Source organism: Mesocricetus auratus, unplaced genomic scaffold (genome assembly GCF_017639785.1).
Source record: "Mesocricetus auratus isolate SY011 unplaced genomic scaffold, BCM_Maur_2.0 Super-Scaffold_100007, whole genome shotgun sequence".
NCBI lineage: Eukaryota > Metazoa > Chordata > Mammalia > Rodentia > Cricetidae > Mesocricetus > Mesocricetus auratus.
This window is the reverse complement of record NW_024429191.1, coordinates 56708153-56721104: the sequence shown is the minus strand read 5'-3', so window position 1 is coordinate 56721104 and position 12952 is coordinate 56708153. Positions and strand designations below refer to the sequence as shown.

The following is a 12952-nucleotide window of genomic DNA, read 5'->3' as shown; positions in this document are numbered from 1 at the left end:
ACTCTAAATCACAGCATGGGAGAGGGGAAGGACTGACCTGTGGTGGTGGTAACCATGCCTCCCACTGCCTGCCCACTTTCCATCAGCTCCTGAACAGAGTCCAGACTACGTTCCCGATGCTCCTCAATATTCTTCACCTGAAGAAAACAGATTGAGGAACCTTTAGCTCATGGGGAAAAGGTGGCTCATTCTAACACCACTGTAGATGGTCATGTTTCAAGTAGAGTCTTATGCTGCAAAAAGAAAGATGCAATGACAGATTGCATGCCCAATGCTAGTCCCTTACTTGTAATCTCAGTAAGAGGCTGAGTTCTATAACAGCCTGGTATACACCCTCAAAAAAACAAGACAAAAGGTTGTTGTGTAATATTACTTTAACTATGTAAAGATATTTTCTTATGTTGCAGAATATTATTTAACTATGTAAAGATGTGTTACATTTGTTTATGTTGCATTTAATTATTCAGGTAAAAATATGTTGCTATTTCACCTTGCCTATCTAAGGCACCTGACTGGTCTAATAAAAGATGAATGGCCAATAGCTAGGCAGTAGAGGGATAGATGGGGCTGGTGGGCAGAAAGAATAAGGAGGAGAGAAGAGAAGAGAGAGAGAAGAAGAGACCAGAGAACAAGGGAGAAAGAGAGGGAGATACCCGAGGTCAGACAGGCAGCCACCAGATAGTCACGCAGTAGGACATACATAATGAAAGAAAGGTCAAAACCCCAAGGCAAACGTAGACAGGTTAATTTAGGTTATAAGAGCAAGTGGGGTAAGTATAAACTAAGGCCGAGCATTTATAACTAATAATAACCCTCCATGTTATGACTTAGGAGCTGGTTGGTGGCCCCAAAGAAAGTCTGCTACAGTTTGTATCATCTTAGTTCATGTAAAGAAAGATACTTTAAAAAACGTTCTGCCAACAAGTGCTGGGATTATAAACATGGGCCATGAGGTTTGGCTAGTATGTTGTGTTTTTGCTACTTTGAATCTTCAGACACAAAACCACTCTGAACCCAGGCATGGTGGCTGACACCTGTAATCCCAGCAGTTGGGACCAGAAAGACATATCTCTGGGTTTCCTGGGCTTTGAGGTCAGCTTAGTTTACCACTAAGTACAAGGTAGCTAATACTACACAGTGAGGCCTCAAAAATTACAGCCAGGAGTCACAGAGGTGGTAAAATGTGTTCTGCTGCTAAGCTGGGTTCTATCCCTGGAACTCACACAAGAGGGAAAAAGGAAGCAGCAGCTCATCATTAAGAGCATTTGTTGTTCTATCAGAAGTTTGGTTTCCAGCACCCACATCAGGTGATTCAAAATCCCAGTTCTCGGGGATCCGGCACCCTCTTCTGGCATTTGAAGGCATGTATCAGTGGCACATACACAAACACTTAGCACTCACATACATAAAAAAGTGGGAGAACTAACTCTACAATTCCAGTTCTATGGAGGTTGGAGACAGGAAGATTGCCAGGGTTTGCAGGATCTGAGCCTAGCTCCAGGGTCAATGAAAGACCCTGCCTCAAGGGAATAAGGCATAGCATAATAGACTAAGTAAGACACCTGATGCCCTCTGGTCTCTGCAGATGCAGAGACACACACATTCCTGTACACAGTACATCACATGCTCATTCATACATATACCTATTTAGAAACAAAGTCATGGGCTGGAGAGATGGCTCAGCAGTTAAGAGCACTGACTGTTCTTTCAGAGGTCCTGAGTTCAATTCCCAACAACCACCTTGAATGAGATCTGGTGCCCTCTGCAGGCAGAGGACTGTATACATAATAAACAAATAAAATATTAAAAAAAAAAACAAAAAAGAAACAAAATCATTTTGACACTGTTGCCTTGGAGACCAAGGTAAATAGCAGAATAAGTGGCATATAAGATCAAAACAGTAAGATCAATGCTTCAGGACTGGAGAGATGTCTCAGTGGTTAAGAGCGCTCACTGGCTGCTCTTCCAGAAGATGATAAGGGTTCCATTCCCAACATCAACAGGTCAGCTAACAACTCTAACTCCAGTCTCAAAGGATCCAACAACCTCTTATGGCTTCTGTAGGCATCAAGCACACACCTAATACACAGACATACATGTAGGCAAACACCCATTCATAGGACTAGAGAGAGAGATGGTTAAGAGCACTGCTTGCTCTTTCAGAGGTCCTGGGTTCAATTCCCAGCAACCACATGATGGCTCACAACTATCTGTAATGAGATCTGGTGCCCTCTTCTGTCATGCAGGCATATATGTGGACATATCACTGCATTCACAACAAACAAACAAACAAACAAACAAAAAAAAAAAAAAAAAAAAAGAAGAAGAAAATTAATGCTTCAAGGCCTGGAGATAGCTCAGCAGTTAGGAGCACTTGTTCTTGCAGGAGACCCAGATTCAATTCCTAGCACACAATCACCTGTAATTCCAGTTCTAGACATGAAATCCTCTTCTGGTCTTTGAAGCCACCCAAACATACATGGCAGACACACAACCACATAAATAAAAAGGAAACCCTTTAAAATATATAGAGACCAAGTCTTCAGATGGTAGATTTACTGAATCACAAAGTCACATTGGAAAGACAAAAGGAAAAAAAAAATCATAGCCAGGTGGATCTCTGTGAGTTCAAGGCCAGCCTACTCTACAGAGTGGGTTCCAGGACAGCCAGGACTGTTTCACAGAGAAACCCTATTTTGAAAAACAAAACAAAATCATATTCTAATTCCAAGGACCTCTACTTTAATGCTAATGTAACTTGGAGGAGAAAGAAAAGTCTTCAGCTATAAAAGTGATAGGCCCAGAAAATTCTGCCCACCTTTACATGGATAATTACTAGTCCCACATCCCTATTTCCTTTTTGTGGTTGTGGGACTCAAACCCAGGACCTTGTGCATGTTAGTCAAGTGTTCTACACTAAGCCAGAACTAAGGTACCTTCTGTGACTATCACAAGATTACTGGTAACAGACAGTTGGGTAACCTCTGGTGTTACTGACAACCTGGCCTACTTTGTTTGACATCTGATGTAAACACTCATTTATGCCTGGTGTCGTTACACTTGAGGTTGCCTTAACTGAACCAGAAGGTCTTTTGTAGACGTATTGGCCAGGGACAAGAAGAATCAACAAACTTGGGATTTTTATTATCAACATTCATGTTTTCACTTTGGTTATTATCAGATATAGCTGAGTCCTAAAACTGTGTGAAGTACAGTGTAAACACTGACTAATGCTTATCAAATATGTAAATGACAATGTACAATACTGTCCAGATTTACCTCATGACCATTAATCCTCCAGTAAATCTGAGGGTATATCCTAGAAATTACAGTTTAAATCTCGACCTTGGATGTGTGGTAATAACGCACGCCTTTAATCCCAACATTTGGCAGGCAGAGACAGGTGGATCTCTTGGTCTACATAGTGAGATCCAGGATAGCCAGGGCCACACAGAGAAAGCCTGTCTCAGAAACAAACAAACAAACAAATAAATAAAAATAAACCTTTATCTTGCAGTGGCCCTTCCCCAGCCTTAGTCAAGCACCTTCTCATTTGATTCAACAGAGGACTCAACTGCTACACTGGTCTAACTGTCATCAGAAGTCAAGCAACCAGACTCCTAGATAAACAGTCTTTCATTTGACCTCACTGCTTTGCTCAAACAACCAATCATCTTTATGATCGGTCATAAAGACTTGGCTAGCCACATGGCACAGGTTTCTGCACTACAGAAGGTAAGTCAAAAGGATCTAAAGTTGTAGGCCACCTGAGCTACATAGAGCTTGAGACCATCTAGGACTACATAGTAAGACTTATTTCAAACAAACAAAACAAAGTTCTCAGACCCATTGTCTATTCTGGTTGCCTGCTAGTGTGACATTTCCCACAGCTAAACACCAGGCAGAGCCAGGGGGAAGGTTTATAGAAGTTAGAGGGCACAAGGACATGGCCCACAGAATCATCTAAGCAGGGCTCATAGAGTCTCACAAAAACTGAAGTAACAAACATGGACCCTGTAGTGTCTAAGTTGGTCCAAGCTAGGTTCTTCTGCACATACCTTACGATTGTGCAGCTTGGTGCTCTTGTGGGACTCCTATGGGAGTGTGGGTGTCTGACTCTTTTGCCTGCTCTTGGTAACCCTTTCTCTCCTACTGGGTTACCACATCCAGCTGTGATATGAGGGTTTGTGCCCAGTCTTATGGAACAAACTCTGTACACTAAATATGTTATTTCTCTCATTGGTTAATAAAAAAGCTGACTGGCCAAAGGCGGGACAGCTAGAGGTTAGGCAGGAAGCCAAACTGAGAGGATGATGGGAGGAAGAAGGACAGAGTCTCTGTAGAGTCTCAAAGCAAGACAAATGTGCCTTGTTGAAAGAAGGTACTGCCATGTGGCAGAGGACTAAGAAATATGGGTTAATTTAAAAATGTAACAGTTAGCTAGTAACAAGCCTGAGCTATCAGCCAAGCATTTACCATTAATAAGTCTCTATGCGCTTATTGGGGAGCCAATGGTACCAAAAAAAAAACTACAGCCATGTGCCATGTTTAGTGGATATGCCTGGGAGGCCTGCTCGAATTGATTGGGGAAGAGGGGGGAGGTGGGGAGGAGTGGAAAGAGGGAAACTATGCTGGTGAATAAGACAGAGGACCCTAGGAGAGAAAAGCACTATGTTGCTACAGCACAGAGGCTGCTAACATTCAAGCTGTCAGCAGCTTCCCTTTTCTACTAAGCAGAAGGTAAGTAATGTGACAACTCTTCCAGTAGGTCTAGTAGAGGGAGCTTAACAACAGCACTATAGCTATAATGGGCCTACCCACCCATGCTGACTGACCTCTAGCCAGAGCTGTCGGCCATCCTGTTCAGTAGGGCTGCTTTCAGTGGTGGCAAAATACTGCATGCCATCTAACAGGCAAGTCCAGGATGTCTTTTGTTTCAGCGTGTCACCGTACCATGCTGGATGGTGTTGGCACTGTAGCAACTGGGCTTTGGCAGCTGACACAATGACACAGCCTTCTGTCTCTGCTCCACGAAGAACCATCTGTCAAAGAGCAGAGCAGCGTTTTATACATGAAGGAAGATGAGAAGTATCTTCAGATCACTGTACCTGACTGACTCTAGCTTACAGAGTGAATGTCACTGGGTTTTATACTGGGAAGTGATTACTTAGGATACCTGTACAACAGGACAAATCTGTCAGGTGTGATGGAAATCTTTTACTTTTACTAACATTGAGTGGGAGCTAAGAAACTTTTATTTTACCATTTTGGGTCAAGGGCGGGGTAGACTGAACTGTAGATCCCAGAGAGGCAGGCAATCTCTGAGAGTTTGAGGCCTGTCCAGTCTCCAAAGTGAGTTCTGGGACATTCAGAGCTGTTACACAGAGAAACCCTGACTCGAAAAACAAAAACAAACAAACAAACAAACAAAAAAAAAAAAAAAAAAAAAAAAAAGAAAGGGACAAATCTGAGCTCTGTCCATTCTTCAGTTTACACAGAGAATCACTGAGTTGGTGATATACGCTCATAACCTTGGCATTCAGGAAAGATGGCCAAGTTTGAGGTCAGCCTCAGCTGCACAGTGGGATCCTATTTATTTTATTTATTTACTTATTTTTGAGACAGGGACTCAAATTCAGAATCCACCTGGCTCTGCCTCCCAAGTGCTGGGATTAGAGGTGTGTGCCCAGATCTTGGAACTCTATCTTTTTAAAAAAATGTTTAAAACTGGAGGAAATTAAACAATGTGACTGGGATCTAGCCTGATACTGGTGTCCTATAAAGAAAAGGGTACCTGGCAGTTAACCAGCTCAATAAGGCAGTTCCGGTTGTAGATGTCATCCATCTGGCAGGCAGCAATGCCACACAATTGGTCACTCATACCGGACTCCTCTTCTGTGAATACTACAAACCTATCAGTCTCTTCAATCAGCTTCTGCAACATGTAAGCACCTGATAAAGAAGAAAGAAGTGAGGAACATCACCATCTCAAAGGAATAGAGAACAACACATCTATGGCCGCACTGATCTTCCATTAGTGCCTGTCTAGGTAACTTGGAACACTGATCTACATACAGTTCAGTCTACCCCACCCTTGACCCAAAATGGTAAAATAAAAGTTTCTTAGCTCCCACTCAATGTTAGTAAAAGTAAAAGATTTCCAAAAGAAATAGAAACACCAGTTTAAATGGCATTATTTTTTCCTAAGGCCCCTACCATGACAGTGGTAAGAATTGAACCCAGGTCCTCTGTAAAAGCAGCAAGTGCTCTGAACTGCTGAGCCACCCCTCCCCACCCCCACCCCTTTCTCCTTTCCACATACTTGTTTGTGACTATTCTTTCCCACTCCCTTGTCAGCAGTGGCACTATATTCTAGCTTTGCTACTTCCTCAAAGGTCTTAAGACCTTGGCATGTGCCTGCTTTTCTATTAGTAAGTTTGCCTAACAGAGCATTATGGTTAAGAGCAGTGTCAGAATTAGACTAGTCTGCCAATGGTCAAAATCCTGCCTCTCTAGCAACTACTCAACCGTGACTTTGGGCAACTCGCTTTATTCTTTGTGACGCAGTTTCCTTATCTGTAAAATAACACCAACTTTCTCATAAGGCTCTGTGACAACTTCATGAAATAAAAATATTTTTGCAGAGTGTCTAACACACAATAAGGAACAACTATCATCTTTTTGGCACTAAGTTTTAGCTTTGAAGACTGTCCAAAACTCTTATCTCTAGCTTAGAGCCTTAGACTCATTTTCAGATGTCAGACTTACCAAGATATCTTATCACTGTTACAGGTTCAGCATGTCCAAACCTCTTCAGTCTATGGCTCTTCTATTTCTGATACCACTGTTACCAATGTGCCAACAGATCAACAGACACAAAACTTTAGGCATCACTACTGCCTCACTTTTGTTTTTGGGTTTGTTTTTGAAACAGGGTTTCACTGTTAATAGCCTTGGGTGTCCTGAAATTTGCTCTGTAGACCAAGCTGGCCTTGAACTCTGAGATCTGCCTGCTTCTGCCTCCCTAGTGCTGGGATTAAAGGCATATGTCACCACTGCCCAGCTATATGACCTGCCCTTTAAAACAGATTTTTAAGTGTATGGTGTTTTGCCTGAATGTGTATGTATGTGCATTAGACGTATGCAGTATCCAAAGAAACCAGAAGGCGGCATCAGATTCCCTGGAACTGGAGTTGCAGACTGCTATACAACTCCATTTAGGTGCTAGGAATTGAACTTGGATTCTCTAAAAGAGCAGCCAGTGCTACTTTTCTGTTGTTGTTTGTGACAGTTTCTCTATTATGTGGTTTGGCTGTCCTGAAAAGACCAGGCTTAACTCCCATTCTTTACCACGCGTTCTTACCCTCACCATCAACTTCCATTCATTATTTCCTAAAACGGCCACTCATTTCTTACCCAAGTCTTACCATTTAAGATTTTTCCCAGGGTGCTGGAGAGATGGCTCAGCAGATACAGAACTTGGTAGTGTTTCAGTCTTATGTCAACTAAGTACTTAAATCTTTGTTCCCTGAACAAAGTATTTTATCAGAAATTGATACAAGGCTATAGATATGGTGTTAGTATTTGCCTAGAATACATACACAAGGACTTGAGCTCAATATCCAGCATTAAAAATTAGAAAAGAGTCAGGCGGTGGTGGCGCGCACCTTTAATCCCAGCACTCAGAGGCTGACGCAGGCTGTTCTGGGCGTTCAAGATTAGCCTAGTCTACAAAGCCTGTTCTAGGACAGCCAGAGCTGTTATACAGAAAAAAAACCTGTCCAGACAGACAGACAGACAAAAGAAAAAGAAAGAAAAGAAAAAGAAACAAATCTTTTATTTTTTTTGGTTTTTTTGAGAAAGGATCTCTGTGTAGTCAAGGCTGGCCTCGAACTAACCGAGATCTGCCTGCCTCTGCCTCACAAATTCTGGGATTAAAGGTGTACGCCACCACTACCCAGCTAAAAAACAATCCCTTTTTTGTTGTTGTTTAGAAAAGCTCTCTATGTAGCTTTGGCTGGGTAGACCAGGCTGGCCTCTGCCTTGTGTGCTGCACAACCAACCACATCAGTAGAAAACAATTCTTGAGTCTCCAGCTTCTTTCCCTTACTGATTCTCTTTTGACCCCAATATTTGCTGACTCCTCCTGGCTCCAAGATGAGAATTTAGGAGCTTCCTCATTATTAACATATAAACCTAACATGTGGAAACATGGAAAAATGCTAATTTCATGAACTGTCACAACTGTGTCATTTCACACCCTTGTCCGAGCCCATGTTCATGTTCCACACCTAACCCCAGAGCCTCATCTGCCCCAGCCTACCTCCCGATGATCCCTTATCAGGCCGTCCACTGAAGCTAGGAGTGCTGACGTGAGGTGGGACTTGGGCACTAGGCGGAATACCACGCTTTGGCTTTTTGGCTGACATCTGGGGATCAATCTTCAAACCTTTCAGAGCCTCAGTTGAGAGATTGCGTTTGAGTACAGCTGCTTTTTTATAACCATCATATAAGCCAAAGGCAATGTCCCTGTTGGTGGTTGTCCAGGAAATCCGTAAATCAACCAAGTACAGCTGATGTGTATGAAAGGCAGGGTCACCATCTCGAGTAGAGAGCTCCTGAGGAACAGAACAGGGTACCAGAATCACATAGACACTCCCACCACCACTCCTGGACAAAAAGTGCAGAGTCAAGCTTGTCAAACAACACAGTGACTCTGGAGGAGAGAGAGAAGACCCTGGAGAAAGAGATACTAAGTGGTCTTAGCTTGTATGTTACTTTACATCCTAACGGTACCTAATGCATATTTAATGAATCTTCAAAAGCCGTCCCTGATTCGGAGAGATGGAGAAAGTCAGCACTAAATGAAGTGTTAAAAACTTTTACTTAATTTCCTGGAGACCAGAAGAGGGAGAGGACAAGGAATGTTCCTTTGCGGGAGGCAGTGGTACTGGGGTTTGAACTCGGGGCTTTGCACACACTAATCTAATACCCTACACTGCGCTGCACACCCAGCTCAGGAATTTTCAAGAAGGATGACGTCTACGTGTGGTAGCATATACCTGCAATCCAGCACTTACGGCAGTGGACAGAAAATTCAAGTCAAGCTTGGGCTACAAAGTGAAACTATCTCTCTCAATCTCTCTCTGCCAGCAGATATAGCTGCAGAAGCCAGTGATATAGCTCAGTTTTAAAGGCTCTTGCTACTAAGCCTAAAGACCTCAGTTTGATTCCTGTATACACACACACACACAATAAATGTAATAAAAATAAATTTTAAAAAGAAGTTGGTGAGATGACTCAGTGGATGAAGGTGCTTGCCATCAAGCCTGCTGGCCTGAGCTGGCTCTTCTGGACTAATGTAGTAGGAGAGAACTTACTCACACTTGTCCTCTGACCTGTAAGCATACATACCCACAAACCCACCCAATAAATGCAATTTAAAAAAGAAAACAAGCTAATACAACTGTACCAAGTGAATATATCATAAAGTAATGACATACATGCTATGAATACAGTTAGGAACCTTACCAGAAATTAACTCTCACTCCCAGTGTGGCAGTACTTGGAGTCAGGAGATAACTAGGTATGAATGAGGATATGAGAGTAGGGCCCACATGACAAGACCCGTGACTGGCACTCCATTATTGGACTTCTCAACACTCCAAAACTACTAGAAATCTCTGTTATTTATGCTATCACTAGTTTATTTTTGCCCACCCACTAACATAACTGATGTAAAAAAAAGACTGCGTCAGTCAGTACCTCTTCAGTGGTGCGGTTGCTGTGCCGTTGGTAAGTAAGGGAAGACAGGCTCAACAGGTGGGTCTTTGTTATCAAGGGATCAAGGCAGTGGTCAGCATTCTCGTCCGTAGGTGAAGCCATCAGGTGAACAGTCACCTGACTTAAGTCACTCACCATCTGGGTCACACTCCACTCAGAAATGAGGCGCCGCATCACTGTGCCAGCTGAGGAGAGAAGCACAGGGCCCATGCGGAACGGTACGAAAGGGTGTGAGTCTTAAGAGAAGAGGGGAATGGAACTAGAGAAAACAGCACAAGGAACAGACTAGAAGGAATAGAAACTTTGGCCTGAGCTGCGCGATGATGGCGCACGCCTTTAATCCCAACACTTGGGAGGCAGAGGCAGGCGGATCTCTGTGAATTTGAGGCCAGCCTGGCCCACAGAGTGAGTTCAAAGACAGGCTCCAAAAACCCTGTCTCGAAAAAAAATAAAACAAAACAAAGAAAACAACAAAAAAGAAACTTTGGCCTGACCTTGAGGTATAAGCCGCTGAGTTCCCCGAGTGAAGACATGGCCCTGACTGCACTCAATCTGGATGCCTCGCTGCTGGGCAAATGAGGCCCAGTAATGTACCTGGTAACAAGAACAACAACAACAACAAAAAAACCTGAAGAAAGGATAGCAAAAGAGATGATTAAGAGATTCACTATACTAGAGAATAAGGAAATTAAGAAAGGGGAACACAGCTAAATGTTAGATGTCAGAATCTAACCTGCAGCTGGGGAAAGAGCGCAGTATAGGAAAGCTGTTTGTAGTGTTGGCCAAGTTTCTTCTTGCTGGGCTTCAAGTTGTTAAAGAGTTTTCCCCTACAGATAGGCCTTGTGATGCTAGTCCACGTTGCCCAGAAATTCTGCATCCAGCGCAGGGTACTACTGTACAGCAGAATTCGGGGCTGGGATATTGCTGCAAAGGAAAGGATAGACATGTCCAAGCTGAGTAAAGGGTTTCCTTAGCTTCAGGGTTAGAGAGTAAAACACACAAACAGCAACTTCATAGTCAGTATCCAGCACCTCTCTTCTCTCAAGGAGCTAAGCTCTCTGCTTTTACTTACTGCTATGGTTTAAATGCTGTGTTCATCCCCTTCCCCGACTCTTCCAGCTAGAGTTAGGGTTAAAATCCTGAACACCAAGGTGACAGCACTGACGAGGGAAGTTGATTGACATTGAGGACACAGACCTTATAAATAATATTGATGACAAAGGGTGGTCTGGGTCAGCTGACACCTGGGTCAAGAGACCCAGAGGACTTTATTGGCTCCTTCTACCACCTGAGGACATAGCAAGAAGGCACTGCCATATAAGGACTTCACCAGACCCTGAGTCTGACAGCACTTCTATCTTTAACTTCTGAGACTATACAACTCTGAGAGTATCCACTACTCATAAGCAACATAGTTTATGGTATTATTGCTAATAGCAATCCAAAAAGACACCAATCCCCCTACAAAGGCCCCAACCTGGACTCTGCTGTCCTATCCCATCATTCTTTCAATCTAAAGTGGTCAGTATCCCAAGCCCATCCTACCCACTGTCCCAGGCCCAAGTCTCACTCCCACTATGTCGAGTCAAATCCATCTTGATGGACAGATTGAGGTTCTCAGAGCGAAAGGCCCGGTAGGAGTCATGGAGCTGGCCCAAGGGTACTTCAGGCAGGAACTCTGGAGCCCTCAGAGTGACACTGTGATGATCGTGAGGGTTCCCATGGCACAGCCACTGCAGGTCCAGCGTCATGCAGAGGTCAGGCAGGTGAAGGAAGCAGCAGTCATCATACCTGCCTCACAAGGGAGACCCAGCCCTTAGTGACCTGGTCTCTTGCTTGCCCTGGCCCTTGCCGTCTCCCTCCACCTTGACTCCCCACAATGGTTGAGGCCCCACCCTTCACTCCACTCACTTAGAGGCTGTTCTTACGTTGACATCCAGGTCCCCTTTGAACACAAACTGACCAGGTTTCCAATGAAAAGAAAGGTGGTTCCATTCCCAGTGCATGTTTTCAGTTGTATTATATGGGTCCTGTAACGACCCCCATCCCAGAGAACAAGGTGAGCTCCAGCTAAGAGAAAGGTCTCCCAAACCAGTACCGTTCTCTCTGGGCCCCACATGCTGCACAGGCCCCAACTATACTATTGTAATAAGGAAATGACTCCATGGAGCCCCTCACCTCAGTGGCCAGCTGATGCAGGTTTGCTTGTTCAATATCCATATGCCAGTCCCCATGGAACAGAAGACGGCTCTTATCCCACCAGGGCAAAGGTGGGCTGGGGTCAGCTGAGGGCTTAGTCAAGAGGTCCACACACTGACCAATCAGTGTCCAGGCTGGATCCCAGCATGGGCCCCACACCACTGTGTACTGGAAGATCTCCGCTAGGAGGAACACAGACTCCAGTTTACTACAAAACACCTCGCTATTCCTCCTTTGCTCCAAAAGGGCCTCAGCTTATCTTCCACCCGAAGCCAACAAATACCCCTCAGACAAACCAAATGCCGCCTTTACTCACAGTGGAAGTCATGGTAGAACTTGAGTGGAGGCATGTTCCTCTCTACTGCCACGTTACCCCAGGGAAGCCCCAAGTGCAGGATCTGACGTCGACGGGAACAAGGCTGGCCACTCTGCTCAGTGCCCGCAAGTCGACCCATGAGCCGCCAGTCACGGATCTCAAACAGGTACCGTGGATAGTCTCTGATCCGAACTATTATTAGACAGTAGATACACACTGGTTGTTCACTTCCACGCATGTTTTGTTTTTGTTTTTTTTTCCCCTTGTTGTTCTCTTTTTTTTTTTTTTTTTGGTTTTTCGAGGCAGGGTTTCTCTGTGGCTTTGGAGGCTGTCCTGGAACTAGCTCTTGTAGACCAGGCGGACCTCAAGCTCACAGAGATCCGCCGGCCTCTGCCTCCCAAGTGCTGGGATTAAAGGCGTGCGCCACCAACGCCCGGCCCTTGTTGTTCTCTTTACCCGTCTATAATCAATCGAGAGAACAAGGGCTGACAAGTAGAAAAGCTAAGACACGTCTTAGAGAAAAGGAAGCAGAGGTGAGAGGCAGAGACAGCATGAAATTCAAGAGCCACACTAATGCTAAAGAGGGCTGTGCTCATGGCCCTATTATGTCAACTGAGCAACTACAGGGTGAAAATCAGAATCAAAGAAAAGCAA

At 44.2% G+C, this 12952-nt stretch overlaps 1 protein-coding gene across 1 annotated transcript in view; it reads right to left on the bottom strand.

The window, feature by feature from the left end:
* Positions 1-12952, bottom strand: part of Kiaa0100 (KIAA0100 ortholog) — a 31673-nt gene that overhangs the window by 8612 nt on the left and 10109 nt on the right. The window contains exons 17-27 of the mRNA XM_040749234.1: positions 12299-12490; positions 11962-12164; positions 11695-11813; positions 11354-11574; positions 10517-10707; positions 10278-10377; positions 9766-9968; positions 8324-8618; positions 5795-5952; positions 4836-5042; positions 38-137 (exon numbers count right to left, since the gene is read on the bottom strand). Of these exons, the coding sequence (XP_040605168.1) occupies positions 38-137; positions 4836-5042; positions 5795-5952; positions 8324-8618; positions 9766-9968; positions 10278-10377; positions 10517-10707; positions 11354-11574; positions 11695-11813; positions 11962-12164; positions 12299-12490 (1989 nt within the window). The remainder of the gene's footprint in view (positions 1-37; positions 138-4835; positions 5043-5794; positions 5953-8323; positions 8619-9765; positions 9969-10277; positions 10378-10516; positions 10708-11353; positions 11575-11694; positions 11814-11961; positions 12165-12298; positions 12491-12952) is intronic.